We start from the raw sequence: 21461 nt of genomic DNA, 5'->3' as shown, positions 1-21461 counted from the left end.
TGGGGTTGTGGTTGTGCTCCTTTCTGGAGCTTCCAGACAGAATCTGTTTTCTTGCCCTTTCTGGCTTCTAGAGGCTGCCCAGATTCCTTGGCTCCTGGCTTTTTTCCTGTCTTTAAAGCCAGGAGGAGCTGAGTAAGTTCTTCAAACATTGCATCACTCTGAACTCTGTCTCTTCCACATTTAAGGACCCTTGTGATTACATTGGGTCCACCTGGATAATCAAGGCTGCTTTTCCTATTTTAAGGTCAGCTGATTAGCATCCTTGGTTCTAGCTGCTGCCTTAATTCCCCTTTGCCATGTGGTGCCTAACAAATTCACAGGTTCTGCGGCTTAGGATATAAACATCTTTATCGGGGGCATTATTCTGCCTACCACAAATGTATATAAGGTGAAGTGCATAAATCTTGTATATAGCTCGAATTTTTACATACCTAAATATTTATCCTGAAAAACACTACCCAGATCAAGATATAGAACATTTCCAGCTCCTCAAGCAGCCCCCTCATATCCCCTCCTAGTTGGTGCCTCCCAAGGGTAACTTATGCTGACTTCTATCACATGAATTATTTTGCTCCTTCTTGAGCTCCATATAAAAGGAATCAAACAGCACATGACACTCTCTGAAGTAACCCGGTCCCTCTTTGGAACGGTACAACAGAGACTTTTTTCATCATTTGAGCACCAGTCTGTCTTTCTGAGGGAACCCAAGAACTTTGTGGATGTGGTAGGGAAGGGAGGCTGATGGCTCGCTGACTTGGCATAGGGTGGGAGAGGCTGTGTGTGTGTGTGCGCGCGCGCGTGCGCGCACTGCCTTACCGAGTTGATGCAGAATGCTGAAGTGACCAGCAGACCAGCATAGGCTTCAGGTCTGGACACAGGCCACCGGGTGGGAGGGTTTTGCTCCTGGAGACAAAAGGCGCGACCATGGGTTTGCCAAAAGACCGTGTGTCTGTTGCATCTCTGCAGACGCCAGTCCAGGGGTCAGTCCGGGCCACGTACTTCATGGCCGAGGCCAGCCAGCGCAGATGCGAGGGCCCTTTCTCCTCTATGCTGCAAGGTCACCCAAGGTGATAGGAAATCTGAAACACCTTAAAAACCAGACTAGACTGAGCTGCTGTTAACTGGTAATTGAAAATTGTTCACACTTTGAGGCATGATCTTTTTGCAAGAAAGATCAAAGAAACTGCTTTTTTTTTTCACATCTGAGAAGTGTGGGTTAATTATCCACCTCACTCCCCTGCACCTCCTGACAATGTTCATACAACCAGAAGTGCCCTTCTTCCCTTCATGACTTGTTAGAAGTAACCACCGCTTCGAAGCCCAGCCGGAACACGGTCCCTATGGTGATTCTTTCTCCAGTCCCCACTGCCAGAATTAATCAAAAGTTGTCTCTTCTGTGAAATTCTCTACAGTGCCTTTGGTTAGAATTAATTGAGCTTTCCTCCTGTAGTATCTCCTAGATGCTTCTATTACCACTTTTGTGATGTGTCCTGAAACAGAGCTCATTGTCCCCCTTAGTTAATTTTAGTCACCTGGAGAAAGCAATTGTGTCTTCTTGATCTCTGTACTCCCAACCTCGCCTCTCAGGGCACGGTCTGATGGATGTGGGCAATGCAGGTGTGAATGAATGAACAGGCAGCTGGTGAAGGTGTGGTGACACTAGGAAGCTCTGCATACATGGAAGGCCTTGTTCAGAGTAAGCTGTGATGCCCATCTATGAAAGACTGTGACACCCAAAACATCAAAGTAAGAAGAGTAATAAAGAATCATTATTAAGGTCTCATTTTTTTGTTTCAATTCATTTTACTACAAGTCTGAGAAAATTTTGTTATAAAAAGAGGCCTTGGGAAGACTTTGAAAAGACAGTATCTTTGAAAAGACACTGCTAGATGACAGAAGACATGAACGGATATTTCTCCAGAGAAGACATATAGATGGCCAATGGATACATGAAAAGATGCTCAAGATCCCTCATCAGCAGGGAAATGCAAATCAAAACTCAATGAGTGTTACCTCACACCTGTCAGAATGGCTAAAATCAACAACACAAGAAATAAGTGTTGGTGACGATGTGGGGAAAAAAGAATCCTCTTGCACCTTTGATAGGAATGCAAACTATGGAAAACACCATGGAGGTTCTTCAAAAAATTAAAAATAGAATTATCATATGATCCAGTAATTCCACTATTCGGTATTTACCCCCAAAAAGTGAAAACACTAATTCAAAAAGATATATGCATCCCTGTGCTTATTGCAGCATTATTTACAAGAGCCAGATAATGGAAGCAGCCCAAATGTCCACTGGTAGATGAATGGATAAAGACGGAATGGAATATTACTAAGCCATAAAAAGAATGCAGTCTTGCCATTTGCAACAACATGGGTGGATCTAGAGAGTATAATGCTAAGTGAAATAAATCAGTCAGAGAAAAACAAATACCATATTATTTTATTCATATGTGGAATTTAAAAAAAAACAAATGAAGAAAGGAAAAAAAGAGAAAACCCCAAAACAGACTCTTAACTATAGAGGACAAACTGATGGTTCCCAGAGGGGATGGATGAAATAGGTGATGGGGATTAAGGAGGGCACTTACCATGATGAGCACTGAGTCATGTATGGAAGTGTTGAATCACTATATTGTACACCTGAAACTAATATAATACTGTATGTTAACTATACAGGAATTTTATTTACTCATTTATTTATTTAAATATTTTATTTTATTTATTTGAGAGAGAGAGAGAGTGAAAGAGAGAGCACAAGAGAGGGTAGGGTCAGAGGGAGAAGCAGACTCCCTGCCGAGCAGGGAACCCGATGTGGGACTCGATCCTGGGACTCCGGGATCATGACCTGAGCCAAAGGCGGTCGCTTAACCAACTGAGCCACCAATTAGTAACTATACAGGAATTTTAAAATTAATTGACTTTTAAAAAGATACTGCCAGACGAGTCTGATTAATTCGCTGACCACAGCATTTCTTTTGACAAACCCTTGAGGTGTTCTTCTCCCACTTGAAAGTGGCAAGTTGTAACTCCTTAGTAATGGGGAGCATGCACACTAATAATAGCCAGCCCTTCTTCAAGTGTGGCCCACAGAGATTTTTCTGTTGTCAGGCCTCCCATTTCGTTCTGTAGCATCGTCCGCTCATACTGCAGGAGGTGAGTGAAGCGGCACTTGCCCTATGGCTTGGGCTGGGTGACAGTCCAGGACCCGAGTCTGGCCGTGAATCCAGGGGCAGTGGGCGGGTATGCTGGTGTAGGGCACCTGTGATTTCCTTGGGAAGTCAGATCTGCAGCGCGGCCCCTCAGTGACGACATGCATGCTGAGAGCGTGGTGGTCATTCCTGCCCCCGATGTGTATTAAGCCCTCTTCAGGCCAGGCTCTCTGTTCTGTGAGTGCTGAGGGAAATAGCAATGAGTAAGTTTCAGGCTCTACCTTCTAGGTAAGTGAGATAGGCCACAGTAATAATGACAGTGACAATATAACTCTTTATAGAACATCTTACATGCCAAACCCTTACACGGGCTTTGCATGGATTATCACGTTCAATCCTCATGACAACTATATAAGGTTGGTGTATATTATACCTATTTTACAAATAAGGAAACTGAGGCACAGACAATTTATGTATGCCCAAGGTGACACTGCTAGTAAATGATGGAGCCAAAACTCAGCTCCTGGCTAGCTAACAAAATGGATTTATTTTTTTACTTTTTGGAATCACAGAGTCCTTTGAAAATCTGTTTGTTTCCCAGAATAGTGATAATCTCTCTGTCTCTCTCTCACACACACACACACACACACACACACACACACACACACATTTATATGCAACGTCAGGAGGTTCACAGAATCCTTGCACCTGTCCCTAGGTTCTCCATGGAGCTCAGTATAACTACCCCAGCCTGCCTTGCACAGATGACCTCCACTTGAGGACATCAGTAGAGAATAACAAAGCACAGACATGAGCAAAGCAGTTCGGAGTAGCTGGGAGGTGGCATGAAGGATACCTAGGGAGGGCAAAGGAGGAAATGCAAGGCCAGGTGGGGGACCAGAGGGAGAGAAATGGCCCACTCTCCTGCTCTGGAGCCTGATCTGTCTTCTGGCCCCCATGAGGGCCAGGTGGCTTTCTTGGGCTTATCTTCCACTTTCTGATCTTACCATTCCTACAGCAGAGGTTCCTCAACCCCCTGATGAACTGGTTGGAGAAGACGGGAGTGGGGAACTCAGGGACCTGCTTCCTTAACCCGAGTTGGTAAATGACCACTTTCTTCTCCACCCGTGGGACCAGAGAGCCTGCAACATCCCCCCCTTGCTCTGCTTCCACACATTGAGAGGAACCTTGTGCCATTATCCTCAGGTCTTGCTGGCTACTGATATGCTAACTGCCCCATCCTCCTTTAATGTGTGGGGGTGCCGGTGTTTCAGATGCTTTCTCCAGTGCAGATTTTGTAGGCTGACAAAGCAGAAAGACAACCCTCCTCCCCAGTGGTTGACGGGGGAAGTGGATGAGTGTTCTGATAGGAAAGGAATAGGACACTGTGGGTTTTGGAACCTCAATTAGGGGGTCGGGGAAATCCTCCTAGGAGAAAGGCGGGGTTTAAGCTAAGACTCTGGTCAATTAGACTAGATAGAGTAGTAATATCTTGTGTTTCAAATGGAGTTATGTCTATTTTATATGTCTAGTGTTTATTTCCTCTTTTTTTGAAATGCTTATTCAAGTCTCTTGCTTATTTTTGTATTGGGTTGTCTGACTTTTTCTTTTCTTTTTTTTTTTCTTTAAAGATTTTTATTTATTTATTTGACAGAGAGAGACACAGCGAGAGAGGGAACACAAGCAGGGGGAGAGGGAGAGGGAGAAGCAGACTCCCCGCTGAGCAGGGAGCCCGATGCGGGGCTCGATCCCACTGGGATCATGACCTGAGCCGAAGGCAGACGCTTAACGACTGAGCCACCCAGGTGCCCCTGTCTGACTTTTTCTTAGTGGGACTCTTAGGAATTATTTATATATTCTGCATATGAGCTCTTTGGCGGTAGTGTTTTTGATAAAGAGGAGTTCTTTATTTCTTCAATGGAAAAAATTTTTTTAAGATTTTATTTATTTATTTGACAGAGAGAAAGAGCACGAGCACAAGAAGGGGGAGTGGCAGAGGGAGAGGGAGAAGCAGGCTCCCTGGTAAGCAGGGAGCCGGACTCAGGGCTCAGGGCTCAATGCCAGGACCCTGGAACCATGACCTGAGCTGAAGTCAGACACTTAACGGACTGAGCCACCCAGGCGCCCCTCAATGAAAAATATTTTATTGAACTGTAACACATATACAGAAAAAATACACAAATCATAAGTGTACAGCATAGTAAATTCTCAAAAAGTGAACACATTCATTAATGAGCACTTAGATCAAGAAACAGTATTTCCAGAAGTCTCCTCTCCCTGTCATTATCCTTCCATCATGGGCAACCATTATCCTGACTTCTAACACCAAATATTCGTTTTGCTAGGTAATCTTAATTTCAATGTAAATCTATGGATCTTTTCTTATAGTTAGTGCTTTTTGTGTCCCGATATTGCTCTGCTGAGATAAGAATATATTCCCCTCTGTTACCTTCTGGAGCTCGTTGTTTTGCTTTTCACATTTGGATCTATAATCCACTTGGAGTTATTCTGCATATAGTGTGATTTGCATATGTATTGCCAATTGTCCCAACATTAGTTATTAAAGATACTATTCCTTCTCCAGTGACCTGTGGTGATATCTTTATAATAAGTCAATGTCCTTAAATATGTGTGTCTGTTTCTGGACTCCCTACTCTGTTCCATTTCTCAATGTGTCCATTTTTATGCCAGTCCTTCACTTCTTATTTACTGTAGTTCTATAATAAATCTTGGTATCTGGTAGAGCACATCTTCCGACCCTGTTTTTCTTCAAGATGGACTGCTTTGAATTTCCTAATAATCATTTTGTCAAGTTCCATAAGAAAACCTAATGAGATCTTGATTAGAATTGCATTGATCTATAGATCAATATGGGATCATTCATATTTTTATAATATTGAATCTTCCAATACAGGAACATGATCTGTTTTCCCATTTATTTAGGTCTTTAATTTCTTTCAATAATATTTCATAGTTTACTTCATAGAGGACATCCAGATATTTTGTTAGATTTATTTCAGGTACTTATTCCTAGGTATCTTTGATGCTATTGTTAAAGGCAGTTTTTGCAAAAATTTCCTTTTCTAACTTTGATTTTTGTATATTGACTCTGTATTCAACATCCTTATTAAAATCTCTTATTAATTCTAATAGTTTATCTGCTAATTAAAAAATTATATACCCGGGTGCCTGGGTGGCTCAGTTGGTTAAGCGACTGCCTTCGGCTCAGGTCATGATCCTGGAGTCCCTGGATCGAGTCCCGCATCGGACTCCCTGCTCGGCAGGGAGTCTGCTTTGCCCTCTGACCCTATCCCCTCTCATGTGTTCTCTCTCATTCTCTCTCTCTCAAATAAATAAAATCTCTAAAAAAAAATTATATACCCAATCTTATACAAATAATTGCATTTTTTTTTCCAGTTGTCATAACTTTTTCTCATTTCCTTCCTTATTGTACTATATAGTCCTTTCAAAACAATATTGAATAGAAGTGGCATTTATAGGCATCCTCAGTATTAAAGGAAATCTTACAACACTTTACCATTAAATGTGATATTTACTTGGGCACCTGGTGCTCAGTTGGTTAGGTGTCTAACTCTTGATTTTGGCTCAGGTCATGATCTCAGGGTAGTGAGATTGAGCCCTGCGTAGAGCTATACACTCAGCGCAGAGTCTGCTTGTCCCTCTCCCTCTGCTCCTCCCCCTGCTTGTGCTCTCTCTCTATTTCTCTCTAAAATAAATAAATAAGGGACACCTAGGTGGCTCAGTTAGTTAAGCGTCTGCCTTCGGCTCAGGTCACGATCCCAGGGTCCTGGGATCAAGCCCCACATCGGGCTCCCTGCTCAGTGGGAAGCCTGCTTCTCCCTCTGCCTGCCGCTCCCCCTGCTTGTGTGTGCTCTCTCTCTGACAAATAAATAAAATCTTTTAAAAAATAAATAAAATCTTTAAAAATAAATAAATATGATATTTACTGTAGCTATTTTTTGGTAGCTATCACTTTTCAAATTAAGTAAGCTCCCTTCTATTCTTCTATTCCTCAGGGTCCTAAATGGACACTGATTTTAGCAAAGGCTTTTTCTGCTAATATGGAAAATTATATTGATTGATTCTATTTTTAAGATTTATTTTTTTGGGGGGGCGCCTGGGTGGCTCAGTCGTTGGGCGTCTGCCTTCGGCTCAGGTCATGATCCCAGGGTCCTGGGATCGAGCCCACATCGGGCTCCCTGCTCAGCGGGAAGCCTGCTTTTCCCTCTCTCATTCCCCCTTCTTGTGTTCCCTCTCTCACTGTCTCTCTCTCTCTCTGTCAAATAAATAAATAAAATCTTAAAAAAAAGATCTATTTTTTTATTTATTTGAGAGAAAGAGAGTGTGGGGGGCAGAGGCTGAGGGACAGGAAGAGAGAAACCTACACAGACTCTGCTGAGCATGAGCCTCATGTGGAGCTCGATCTTATGACCCTGAGATCACCACCTGAGCGGAAACCAAGAGTCAGCCACTTAACCGACTGTGCCACCCAGGTGCCGATTCTATTTTTTTTTTAAAGATTTATTTATTTGAGAGAGAGAGAGCATGAGAGGGGGGAGGGTCAGAGGGAGAAGCAGACTCTCATCTGAGCAGGGAGCCCGATCTGGGACTCGATCCTGGGACTCCAGGATCATGACCTGAGCCAAAGGCAGTCGCTTAACCAACTGAGCCACCCAGGTGTCCCCGATTCTATTTTTATAGTTTACAGTTTTATGCAGAAATTCTCAATCTTAATTTTTTAATCTCTTTGCACTTAGTACATTAAGATATTTTAAAGTTTATGCTATTTCAATATCTAAAGCCCCTTGTTCTATTCTCTATTTTTTTTCTGCTGGTTATTGTGTCTTACTTTCTTGTGTGCCTGGTTACTTTTTTATTATGAACTGTATATTATATTTACAATATTTCTAATAGAAATAATTGGAGACCTCCGATGGTGCTATCTTCCTCCAGATAGGATTTCTGTTTATTTCTACCAGGTACCTGGTAGCACTAATACCCTGGTCTGCTTGAGGCTACTCCACTCCAGAGAATTAACCCACTTGCAGAGACTGTGTGCAGATGAGCTGCACACCCTGCAAGGGCCTATCTACCTTCATTGCTAGGGTGTACTTTTGGGGATCCTAATATAGAGCTAGCCTGTTTGGTGGGCCCTGGTCTCTAATCCCAGCCCTGAAGCTTCCTTCCTGAGTTAGCAAATTCCCCCAGGAGAAATAGATCCAAATTTTGAACACATCTCCTTGGGCCTCTGTTTCTCTCTCACATCCTAATCCAGGTTTAACTTGTTAATTTCAAAATCTTCAGAAAGAAATTTTTATATTTTGTCTAGCTTTTTAGTTTTCAGTAGAAATATTACTGTGAATTACTTAGCTTGCAATTACTCAGTGTGGAAGTCCTTGACTGATTTTTCAATGTTAAAACAATTTTGCAAACCTCCCCCCCCAACAAAAAAAACCAACCTTGCTTTCCTGGAATAAACCTGATTTAGAAGAGATTTACCTTTTTTTAAAAAATATATTGCTGGAGGGATCCAGCTTAATATTTTGTTTAGGATTATTGATTCTATGTTCATCAGTGAGATTGACTTGTAATTTTGCTTTCTTGTATATCCTTAGGCTAACTTCATAAAATAACTTGGTATCTTTTGACATGTGTTTTGATTTTTTAAAATATTCTTTTGATATTCTCTGGAAAAATTTATGTAAGACTGGTACTATTTCCTCCTAAACCTTTGCTAGAATTTGCTGGTGAAGGCATCTGGACCTATCATTTTCTTTGTGGGAAAATTTAAATTAAAGATTTTTTAAATTAAAAATTTTTTAAATTAAAAAAAAATTTTTTAAATAGTTATAGGACTTTTCAGGTTTTTGTATTTCTCCTCTTATCAGTGTTGATTGATATGTTGTATATCCCTGGTAATTTGTTCATGTCATCTAAATTTTAAAGGTTATTGGCAAAAAGTTGTTCAGAATAATGTCTTTTAATCTTTTTTATGTTTGTAGCTTATACAGTGATGCCTTTTTCATTCCTGATAGTGGCTATTTTTGCTTTCGTTTTGGCAAGATCAATCTTTTTAGAGTTTTATTGGTTTTTATCAGTCCTTTGAAAGAACCAATATCTGGCTTTAATTATCCTTTCAGTTGTATGTTTGTTTTCTATTTCAATGCTTTCTCTTCTTACCTCTATTATTTCCTTCTATCTACTTTAATTTGCTGTTCTTTTCCTAACTTTTAGAGATGGATGCTTACCTCATTGAATTTAAGCTCTCCTTCCTTTCTGAGATGATGGTTAAGGTTATAAATTTCCCTGGAAGAAACACTTGGCCTGCATTCCATGAGTTTTGATGTGTAGTATTTTTTAAATCATTTTGTTAACATTTTCTAATTTTCATTATGATGTCTTCACTGACCCATGAGTTTTTCCAGAAGTATATTGCTGAATTTGCAAATGTATAGAGATTTTCTAGTTATATTTTTGTTGCTAATTTCTAACATTCATTGAGTTCACAGTTTATATCAATTCCAGTCCTTCAAAGTTTGTCAAAATTGCTCTTTAGCACTGTATATGGTAAATTTTTTGTAGATGTTCAACGAGTGCTTGAAATGAATTTTTATTATATAGTTTTTGCATTCATTGTCCTAAACATGTCTGTTATGTCAAGTTTGTTAATTTGTTTTCATCTTATATGTCCTTACTGGGATTTTTTTGCCTACCTGTTTTATAAATTCTGAGAAAAATGTATTAAAATCTCCCACTATGAATGTAAATTTGTCTGTTTCTCCTTCAATTCTGTCCACTTTTGATTTTTGCATTTTGAGGTTATATCAGTAAATGCACACAAATTTATATTTATATTTTATTGGTGAATTGAGTCATTTATTACTACGAAATGACCCTCTTTGTCTCTCTTTTTCTACTTTATTTGATATAACTACACCCATTTTCTTCCGGTTAGTATTCGCATGTGATATCGTTTGCATTCTTTATGTTCAACTTTCCTGTATCTTATATTTTCAGTGTGTCTCTTCAAACAGCATAAAATTGGGTATTGTTTCTTGATCCAGTCTGACAAACTTTTAGCATTGTCGAATTATCAAGTTGGACAATATTTGTTTGTTAAATGGAACATTTGGTCCATTTATATTTAGGAATAATTTACATGTTGGTTTTAAATCTGTCATCCTACTCTTTTTTATTGTCCAACCAATTCTGTGTTCTTTCTTTTTCTTTCCGTACTTGTTTTCTTATGGACTGGTTACTTTTGGTTATTCCTATTTAAGCTTTCCTATTTTAGTTTTGAACACACATACTCTTGCTATTTGTTAGTGGCTCCCCAGAAAACAACATGAACTCTTGGCTTCTCATACTAGTGTGTTAATTAGCTACTTTAACTGTTCTCCGAGGCAACACAAAGACCGTGAACACTTTCACTCCGTTTATACCCCTCCTCATTTAAATGTTATTTTTGCTTGTATTTCTGTTTAGTTTTTTCATCTCCACAATACATTATTAATATTGTTTTATATAGCCAATGTTTACTTAGAATTATTCATATGTTTGCCATTTTTGTTTTTCTTTATTCATTCTTGCATCTCCAGCTTTCCCTCTGGGATCACATTCCTTTGGCTTGAAAAAGATCTTCATTTAGGGCAGGACATATTTTGGCCTATTCTCTGTTTTAGTTTGTCTGAAAATTCTATTTCACATCCATTCTTGGAGTCAGTGGGGAATAAATGACATATATCTTAATTTAAAAAATGGATAAATTCCTAACATGTGCTTTTTAGGGCCAAGTGAGGAGAAATAATGGTAGAAAGCCTAGGAACCAAGAAAACCCTTGGCTACACATGTATTTCTCTTATGCTGCCTTGAATTTTTCACCTCATTGGTTATACTGCCTGAAATCCCACCAGTGACTTCTGTTTGGTTTGATCTGCTTTACCAGATCCCTCTCTCAAAGCAGAAAAACCCACAGCGTTGTGAAGAGACCAAGGCATGAATGCCTACTTAATTTAACTAGACTGTTTTCTTTCTAACACCCTATAGGACCCTGTCCCACTCAAAACATAAAATTGTTCAAGGAAGGAGGAGAATGACCAGTAATTTGGAAGAATTTCTCCCAAAATCAGGTTGGGAAGGGCCACAAAATAGAGAGTTCAGGAGAGCCTGGAAGCATTAGCCCTGGGAAGTGGGGTAGGTCAAGGACAAAAGTCAACTCTATTGCACTCAGACCAAGGAGGACAGGGCATTGGTTCTGTTCAGACTTGAGGTATGAGTCCCCCAGAACGCAGCTTTAGAGTCTCCTGAACACACAGATTGTTTACCTTCAACAACCCAGGGCTCCTGAGAACTTGACCTGTACTCCCACGTGGGCAGGACCTCCAGAGCGCTGACACCACCCTCACAGGCGTTATCAAATTTCTCTTAGAAGGGCAGCTGGAGCTGTGGAGAGCAGGGCAGGCCCTGAGAACAGAAAGACACAGTTTCAAACTCGAAGAAAGCTGATCTATTTTATCTTGAATAAGTCCTTTGCCAAAACCAGCTCCTATTCAAACACTGTGCCCATTATCTGAAAACCAGGCCACTGGGAGGTAGGTCCAAAGAAGGTGATGGCTATATTGTTTTTTCCCTTTGGCTCTTGGAACAACTGGATGTGGCAGATCACTTGGAACTTTAGAGAAAGGAAGCGAGGGGAAAGGAGAGCGGATCACGTACAGCACACCTCCGTGAGAGGCAGGAATACCAGAGTTAACAGCTCAGACTCTGGGCCATTTTAACATCTCTGGCTAACGAGGGGTCCAGAGGATGAGGAAATTAACCAACCCCACTTCCCCCATGGCTGTGCTGGGAGCACGTGGCCCCGCGGGGGGAGCAGGGTCTGGGTACTAGGAGAGAACTCTGGCCAGGCTCCCTGAAGATCCCCCCCATGTTGCAAGCCCCACCGGGGAGAAAGGCAGACTAGTCAGCCCTAAGGACGGGGCGTCCTCCCCACCTTCAAAGAATCCCTGGAGCCTGGAAGAAGAAGAGCACACAGAGCAGGGACTTCTCATGGGCCCTGACCTAAGCCATCAGTTGAAAAACATGGGAAAATAAAAAGAGCAGTTTACACCCTGATTTGAGAGGGAAAAAGTAAAAATAAAAAATAAAGCATTGTATTCATTTGCTTACATGTTTAAGAATACAGAAAATATCCATTAAATCCCTCTAGTAATCAATAAAATGCTTCCACTCTATTGAGCTCAAAAAACAAATATTTAATGGTGAGATTGTAAGTATTAGCAGGTATACAGGGAAGTTTTGGGGGAGTCGGTGAGCTCATCCAATGTCCTGGGCCGCCTCCATGAGGACCCCCGGCCTCCCAGTTTGGGCTGGAACTGAGGATTGAGCCTTCTGGTTCCTACTCTATGTCAGCGTCTCTGATCCTCCTTTCCTGCCCATGACCAAAATCTCAGTGCCTTCCAGACCTTCTCATTCCTAAGACCCAGACTCCCTCAGCCACCCTAAGGTTCTCCCTGCTCAGACCACAGTGGGTCAGCATGGCCTGGTCCTGCACTTCTTGGCTGGGGTTCAGAGGCTCAAGGTGCAGCGGGGCTGGCCTCTAGACAATGCCCCCCCACCCAGGAAACCCAGCACAGTTGCCACCTGACTCTCTCAGAGATATATATATTTTTTTGTCTAAGAGTATAATAGCATTTGTTAATATGCTTGACAAACACAGGTTTTTGGTTTTCCCCATTCTAGGTTTAAAAAATATACTAAAATCTAATAAACAGTCTATGAAAGTATAACATACAGAAAGTATACAATCTGTAAGCGGACAGCCCATTAAGTTATCACAGAGTGAATGTAACCAGCATCCAGCCCAAGAAATAGAACAGGAAGTCATAGCTAAATCCACAGCTAAACACAGTTTTCGAAGTCTTGCCACGGGCCAGATAGAATTGAGTGTCAAGCTCTTGTGCCCTGTACTCTCCTACTCCTCTTCTGACACGTCCTGGAAGGATTTAAAAATCTTGTACAGTATTGCCTTTGGCTGTGATCTAACTGCACAGAGATCGTCTCTCACACCAGACTGAAGGCTTCTGGGGGCAGGATCCCAGTTACCTGTTAGGTACTCGGGAGGTATGGTTTGAGTGACTGAATGAATCCAGCCCCGGGCATACTGGTGTCCCAGGCCCGGGTCCGAGGCTCTTAGGCCTCATCTGCCCTTTATAGATGTCACAGCAGGCAGAACAGTTGACCAGGGTCCCGACTCAAACACTAGAGCATTATTCTCTCTACCCTACAGAGACAGAGCTGGGACGTAGAAAGTAGTAATCCAGCTCATCGATTCATGCAACAAACATAGATTAAACATCCACCTTGGTCCAGGAAAGACACATAAAGCAGACACAGTCTCCACCCTCAGGAGGAAAGCTCAGGCACCCATCACGTCAGGAAGAAGCAAGAAAACCCTCATAGAATTTGAATTACTGCTTCACCCTGCTCCAGGCAGGCTGTCCCCAACGGGGTTGCTGACCCAGTGGTAGATAGAATGTGCCTTCACCAGCTGTCTTTGCTCTTCTGCAGGCCCCGCTATCCCGGTAGGCGTGGACGTGCAGGTGGAGAGCCTGGACAGCATCTCAGAGGTGGACATGGTATGCAGTGGCCTCGGCGGGGCAGCCTCGGGTACGGGGTTCCGAGGTTAAGGTTCTGTGAGCACCTGTGGCTGCATGGGTGCGGGCCGTGCCTGGGTGGGCAGAGCCAGGGCTGCAGGGGATAAAACTGGGAGCCGGAAGTTGGCTCAGGTGCAGCGAAGCATAGAGCAGAGGTTCTTGACCGGATGGGTAACTCAGGGAGTTGGTTAAATGCAGATTCCTGGGCCCCACCAGAGACTTCCCGAATCAGTCTCTGGGAGTGAGGCCCAGCTCCTTACATTTGGACACACCCCCCACATGATGGGACCGGTCAGATGAACCCCACTTGGAGGATCACGGGAGGTGGACATTTTCAGACAGAAATTCTGCCGTTCTCTGCTCTCCAGTGCCCGCCTGGAGCATGGCTCCCCTATGCAATCCTTGGCAGTGTCCACCAAGATCTGGTAGTAAGGGAAGGCTTTTTTTTTTTTTAAAGATTTTATTTATTTATTTGAGACAGAGAGAATGAGAGAGAGCACATGAGAGGGGGGAGGGCCAGAGGGAGAAGCAGACTCCCTGACGAGCAGGGAGCTCGATGCGGGACTCGATCCAGGGACTCCCGGATCATGACCTGAGCCGAAGGCAGTCACTTAACCAACTGAGCCACCCAGGCGCCCCAAGGGAAGGCTTTTGAAGAAGGCTTGTTTCAGTTGAGACCTGAAGGATGGCTAAGGAGACAGCGTGGGGAGGGCCAGAGCAAGAGCAGGGGAAGGGCCCCGGAGGCAGAAGAAACAGGAGGTTTACAAACACAAACTGAAACAGTGGAGCACAAAGTGAGGAAGGGGTGGGGGTGGAGGGTTGGGCGGGTGGAGGTGCTCCCCTCCACGGGTGACCCTGCAGGACAGCCAGAAGGGGTAGAGCAGAAGTGGGCCCTACACTTTGAGACCACCACCACCACCAGGTGTCTTTCCACCCTCGCTCCCAGAAGAGGATGTTTGGGGTACTTATTTGTTCACACTTGTAACTTAGCCCTGGTATCCTCTGGTTGTGGCAGAGGTGCAAGACTCTTGGTTTAAGGCAGGAGACACTGTTTAACAGAACGAGCTTTCAGGCTGAAGTTATAGTAGATACGCAGCTGTCCATGCCTTCATCCATTCGTTCCCCCCCCCATTTTTCCATCCTGCAACTATTTATTGATCACCTACTCTGTGCCTTGCCAGGTACCGAGTTAGGGCCTGGGGATTCAATGGCACGCAGGACACAATTCTGCCTTCAAAGATTCTGCAAAACCCACGATAGAAACTCTCTTAAACAGGACACTTGACTGTGCAGGTTTCTCCCAGTGTCCACTCACCTGAGACTGAATGCTCAGGAACAGGAAAGGAGCCCCGTGTGCACGAGTCTGGGTGAGAGAGAGCAGGACGCCGCGGAAATCCGCCCCGCTGGCCCCCATGCCAGGCTGTCCGCCTCACAGCTGCAGGTTTCATTCGCGACGCCTGCAGGAGGGGCTGCTCACCGTCCAGGGCTCCCACCTCACGATGCACGACAAGGAGCCAATCTCTTCCCTACTGTAGCAGCACGGCGGAGGCGGGCAGCCACCGTCCTGCGGCTGAGCCTCAGGTGTCTGTTGCTTTGGTTGCTGACAGGTTGATTGTAAGAGAGGAAGCTTTCTAAGCACTTCTGTCTGGTGTCATCTCGGGCTCCCACAGGACTTCACCATGACCCTGTACCTGCGGCACTACTGGAAGGATGAGAGGCTGTCCTTTCCCAGCACCAGCAACAAGAGCATGACCTTCGACGGCCGGCTGGTAAAGAAGATTTGGGTCCCCGACGTCTTCTTTGTTCACTCCAAACGGTCCTTCACCCACGACACCACCACTGACAACATCATGCTGAGGGTGTTTCCGGACGGGCACGTCCTCTACAGCATGAGGTAACTATCCACGGCCTCACTGCTTCTTGGTCCAACGCCATTCTAATATGTCTAGTCAGTCTCTTTGGCCCTGAAGAGTTTGTCACCGTGGTTGGGCCTGTGGGCTATACAGATGGCCGGAGCCTCCTGATGTCTGTTAGAAGTCTCTGAAGATGAAATGGTCACCCTAGTAGCCAGCGACTTCCCAGTCATCGGGGAGCTTAAGCTCGGGTTAGGAGACTAGGTGGGCCTGAGTGAGTTGAGGGAGTCAATGACCTTCTGTGTACCTTCCACCCCCGAGAGCCTAGGATTCCAGTTCATTGGTTATAAAGATTTAAAAAGACAACAAGAGCAACTGTTTATTGAGTGCTACTGCAAACTGGCTTCTGGGCTAATGAGTGATTACGCAGGCTTATTCCCCATCTCCTTGGCCTGCTTGTACGGTTCACCAGAAGTCACTGCTAACAGCCTTGGGGTGGTGGGGCGGGGGGGGCGTAACTTCCCAGGCATCTCTAGGGGAGGTGGCCCACTGGCTGAGGGCCACGCGCAGAGAAGGGTGCAAGTGTGTGCCCCTGACAGCCAATACCTTCAGTGGCTGGGGCCCCGCAGAGCACTGCTAACATGTGCTGCGGAAGACAGAACTCTAAAAGTTAGAGTCTAGCAACGTAGAGACCGGGGTTTCCAAGCTTCTGCAGTAGGTGTGAGAAGGCACTGCTCTTGGTCGTGTCGGGGTTCTCCTCACTCCGGGCAGGCGTATGAGCCAAGAACTCGCTGCACGAGCCAACATGCTTGTTTGGGTTGCCTAGGATTACGGTCACTGCCATGTGCAACATGGACTTCAGCCACTTTCCCCTGGACTCCCAGACCTGCTCTTTGGAGCTGGAAAGCTGTAAGTATCAGTGTTCCTAGTGACAAATCTCCGCCTCGTTCCCGCCCCAATCTCTGTGCCATTTTAGTAACCGTTGAGACTGAGTACTGCCTGCCCGTGGTAAGGCCTGTTCACTCCGAGGCTGGTGTAGGATTTCCCTGTGCCTTCAGCCACCTCAGAAGCAAAGGAGCCGAACTAACTTGTTTTCCTTTCCCAAAGATGCATATACAGATGAAGATCTGATGCTGTACTGGAAGAATGGGGATGAATCCCTGCAAACCGATGAGAAGATCTCCCTGTCCCAGTTTCTGATTCAGAAATTTCACACCACTTCCAGACTGGCCTTCTACAGCAGCACTGGTAGCTAATGTTTGCCGCGGTCTGATCCGAACGTGGAAGAAAATACATTAGAACCCTCCAGCCCTGAACTTTTCCCCTGCCGATGAGAATGAGTGTGTATTCCTAAGTAATGCATAGTTCTGCAAAACATAAGCAACACTTGGAAGCAGAAATTTAAAAAGTTGCCGTCCTCTGAAATCCGATGGCCAGAGGCAACCACTCCTAACAATTTAGCACACACCCTTGCAAACATCTTACTTTAATGATATAATTGTTTTACATGCTATTCTGTAGTCTGATTTGTTTGGCTTAATGATATGGATGATAGCTTTCCGAGGAAATGTATCTATTACCTATATTTAGATCTATAGATTTATTTATTTACTTACTTACTTTAGTAGCGGAGGGGCAGTGGGGAGGGAGGATCCCAGGCGGACTCCCCACTGAGCACGGAGCCTGACTCAGGGCTCCATCTAAGGACCCTGAGATCATGACCTGAGCCGAAATCAAGAGTCGGACGCTTCACCAACTGAGCCACCCAGGCACCCCTATAGCTTTATTTTTAATGTTTAGTGTAACTCATCCTGGACCCCGGGGCTGTGTTTGAGGTTTTGAGAGGGTGCACCTGTCAGTCCTCTAATCTCACTGTTAGTTCTTGTCCTCGTTTCTGAGGGCTGTCATAATAAACACAACCTGGGGGCCTGAAGCAACAGGAATGCATTTGCCCACAGTTCTGGAGGCCAGAAGTCTGCGGGCCATGCTCCCCCCTTAGGCTGTAGAGAGGAACCCTTCCTTGTCTCTTACTAGTTTCTGGCGGGTTCTGCGTTGCTCTAATGCCTGCCTCGGTCATCACGTGGCATTCTCCGTGTCCCTCTCTGTGTCTTCCCATGCTGCTGTTTCTATGTATCTGTGTCCACAGAATTTCCGTCCTTTGTAAGGCTACCAGCCATTGGATTACGGCCCACCCTAATCCAACGTGGCCTCAGCTCATCTTGCTTCCATGTGCAAAGACCCTATTTCTAAATAAGGTCACATTCACAGAAACTGGGAGAGAGGACTTCAACATATCTTTCTGAGGGACACAGTTCACCCCATGACAGCCCTGCAGTAGCTACAGGACACTAGGGGACTTCTCACTTCTTCCCCCCTTGTCCGTGTGCCAAGAAGCCCAGGCCCTTCTGTGCGGAGCTTTTGTGCCACCGTCTGCCCCTGCACGTCCCCCATCTATCTCCCTGTTCCCCTCCCCCCACGCACGCCCCTCTGTGCCCAACATCAAACACTGAAAAAGACCAAGCCTCAGTCCAGGTGGTTTTAGTGTCTGGACAGCCCAAGCCGGCTTCCCTTTGTGCCCAGAGGGCTCGTCCTCATCACTCTCTTCCCTTCTCCACGGGTATGTATTGCCACACAATCTTCCTTTCTCATCTCTTCTTAGCAAGTTCAAACCCAATCTCTTTCTAAAACCATTTTTAAGAATGTCTTCTATAACTTTTTACTATGTGTCACTGTTTTGAGAACTTTATTTGAATTAACTAATTTCTACCCAACAAACCTATGGTGTAGATATTATTATCCCCAATTTACAGATGAGAAAACTGAGACTCAGAAGGATTAAGTTGCTTATTGAAGTTGCACAGCTAGTAAGTGGCCAATCTGCCTTAGTCACTATGTGTACTCCCCTTAGATGTTTTCTATATTCAAATAGAAGCTTGTTTGTTTGTCTTGAGCCTTTCTAGAGTCCAGATTAAAATGCATCTTCCTCTCCCATTACTTACTATGTACCAACAAGCAGGTTTATCACCCCCCCCTCCCCCCACAGGGGCTGCGATCTCACCACAGAGTGCTGTTTGGAACACAGAGTATACATTTTTAAAGCTCTTGGTTCCCTCCTAGTGTTTCCAAGGCAACTCTCCCCGGTTTTCTTAAGAGGAAAGGATAGTGGAATAGTCCTTCACAGAATGAAGGCAACTCTCAGCCCTTCCAGAAAGACCCTGTACAAACCTAATGTGATTTGCTTCATGGGTGCCAATTTAAATAGGGAAAATAAAGCTGACATGACGGGGCAAAGGTTGTGGGATGAATAAATGATTAGGAGTGTCTGTCACATCTGAAGATGTGTCTATTCACTCCACTAAAAGCACCTAGCTCATTCAGACAACCAAGGAACCTACATAGTAACGGTGTGTCAAGCTTGTCTGGACCCATCCTATTGTTCCAGCCTTTCCCTAGTGATCCAACCCTCCCCTTACCTGATTCAGCGGTAACTTTCCACACCAGCCAGGTAGCCCTTGTTCCCTCAGCAGCGTTTTCCTGGGGGCAGCCTGCGGTCCTCCTGCATCCAAACCACCAGGGGAGTGTGTCTGACAAGCAGATTTCCGGGCCCTGTTGCAAGCTACTGAGTCAGTATCTGAGGTTGGGCTGAAATGGGAGTGGGGTGGGTGTGTGCACACAGTTGCAAAAGTTACTTTTGACATTGATATTGCCCTTAACGCCATCCTTGGTCCCAGTGATTGGGTATCGATCTTGTGGATCATTTGACACCTTACCATTTTAGTCCTTGTTTACAACCATCCATCCCATGATATATGTGGAGACTGGCTGAGCTGACCAATCTACAACCGAGGGGACAGTGACAAGAGCCCAGCTCTGCTGGCTCCTGCCTCAGTGGTATTGGACTCAACAAAATAGAACCACTCCCACTTCTTAGCCTCCTGAGCAGTGAATCCTCAGGAAATATGGTTGGGGGTTGCAAATAACAAATACAAACCAGCAACTAAACCTAGATCTCTCGTTCTACCTTTCCCCAAAATGTTAGGGGAAGAGAAGAGAAGTTAGGTACATTGAATAAAACAGTACATGCATTAGATACTGGCAAGACACTTATTAATAGAGGGCTTAGATTTTAGAAAGGAGATGTATTATAGTAAGTCAACTGTTCATTAACTTCTAACTTTCTGCTGAAGAGGAGAGCAGTGGGGGTGGGGGTGGGGGAAAGGCTCCCAGGGAAGGAGTTTGTTTTTACCTCTCAAACTGAACCTCACTGGCTTCTTCCTGTGTCCCCCAGGCTGGTACAACCGTCTGTACATTAACTTCACGTTGCGACGCCACATCTTCTTCTTCTTGCTCCAAACCTACTTCCCTGCCACCCTGATGGTCATGCTGTCCTGGGTGTCCTTCTGGATCGACCGCAGAGCTGTGCCCGCCAGAGTTTCACTGGGTAAAAGCATGTGTTAAGGTGTGGGGGGGTGGCTATATTTTCCAGCAGGTCACTATAAAGAGAAAAGGTAAAATCATCATTCAGAGTTAACTGATGGTTTGTCAGAGCCCAAAGGAGCAAACTTCCCTCCCGCTTGCAGCCTTCACCATTCATACGCTGCTCTGCGTTTCCTAGACTACTTCACGGAAACCACAGGGAGCTAAAACTATGTCAACTTTGCTCCAGTCACTTCAGAAAAATAAAGCCTGTTTGGGGGATAGACTTCCCCCACCAGCAGTCTTAGAGCTCAGTACTTCGATAAATAAGACAATTCTGCAAATGCCAAAACCTTATTCTGTAAATACAAAAATTGTGTTTGCTGGCCTTGGTTGGACAGACTGAGAGTTTGAAGGCAGGGCGGGGATTAGGGGATTTGGGGGGAGGGAGAGGGCTGTACTCCCCAGAGTTGCGGTTTTAGTCCTCCCAGACCCGAAATTCCAGAGGGACCGTTAACAGCTCATCATTGTCAATTTGGAGGAAATCGGCTTGGGCTCCAAGAAATGTGAGGGTTTAACCAGCAAGGCACAATGAAGCTAGCGTGACAGGCCTCCAGGAATTTCCACAAGTCTTCGGAGACTTAATCAGTGTGGCTCAGATGAGAGGGAATGAGGCCATTCCCCGCGGCGTGGCCAGTTTCCTTTAGAGGGGTCCTTCACTCACTGTTTCGAATTCCACATCCGACGGGGTCCTTGGCGGAGCGCTGCTGATCCGGTGAGCCCCATCACCCACCCCCAGGCCCCGGAGGGGCTGACAGGCAAAGGGGACCAGCAGCAGCGAGCTGGCCGGGGCGTGGGGGGCGGGGGTGTGTGTGTGGAGCCGCCGGCTGCTTGTGGAGCAGATCCACAGCGTGGATGTTTCCATGCCCCGGGGGATTTCCCGCTGGGTTTCCGACAGGGAGAATGTAAAACGGTGACTCCGTGCCACGTGGGGCGCAGTTGCGTACCCTCGTCAGCGGCTGACCTATCGCTGCATGTTGCAGGTATCACCACCGTGCTGACCATGTCCACCATCATCACGGGCGTGAACGCCTCCATGCCCCGCGTCTCCTACATCAAGGCGGTGGACATCTACCTCTGGGTCAGCTTCGTGTTCGTGTTCCTGTCGGTGCTGGAGTACGCAGCCGTCAACTACCTGACCACCGTGCAGGAGCGCAAGGAGCGCAAGCTGCGCGAGAAGGCGAGCCCGGTTTCCTTCACCTCCTCGTCCGAGCCCAGGCTCCTGGTTGCACGAGAAGGGCGGGGACGGAGGGTGGCGTGCAGAGGGGGGCGATGTTTGCGCAAAATGGAGGAGGGTC

General features: G+C 45.2%; 1 protein-coding gene and 1 long non-coding RNA gene across 2 annotated transcripts in view; one reads left to right on the top strand and one right to left on the bottom strand.

The window, feature by feature from the left end:
• GABRR2 (gamma-aminobutyric acid type A receptor subunit rho2) overlaps nt 1–21461 on the top strand; it is a 45992-nt gene that overhangs the window by 20880 nt on the left and 3651 nt on the right. Inside the window, exons 3-8 of the mRNA XM_045866039.2 lie at nt 13749–13816; nt 15505–15728; nt 16514–16596; nt 16795–16935; nt 19976–20128; nt 21147–21343. Coding sequence (XP_045721995.1) covers nt 13749–13816; nt 15505–15728; nt 16514–16596; nt 16795–16935; nt 19976–20128; nt 21147–21343 — 866 coding nt within the window. The remainder of the gene's footprint in view (nt 1–13748; nt 13817–15504; nt 15729–16513; nt 16597–16794; nt 16936–19975; nt 20129–21146; nt 21344–21461) is intronic.
• On the bottom strand, nt 827–21274 carry LOC135365581 (uncharacterized). The gene is made up of 7 exons (XR_010413694.1): nt 20828–21274; nt 19934–20180; nt 19161–19329; nt 11504–11642; nt 2598–3402; nt 1533–1724; nt 827–1088 (listed from the first exon to the last, which is right to left on the bottom strand). It is a non-coding gene; the product is annotated as an uncharacterized LOC135365581 (long non-coding RNA).

Source organism: Mirounga angustirostris, unplaced genomic scaffold, assembly GCF_029215605.1.
Source record: "Mirounga angustirostris isolate CCGP_5_RB_7025 unplaced genomic scaffold, mMirAng1.0.hap1 SCAF_8, whole genome shotgun sequence".
In the NCBI taxonomy this organism is placed as follows: domain Eukaryota; kingdom Metazoa; phylum Chordata; class Mammalia; order Carnivora; family Phocidae; genus Mirounga; species Mirounga angustirostris.
Note: the sequence above shows the minus strand (reverse complement) of the source record. Positions and strands in the feature narration are given on the sequence as shown.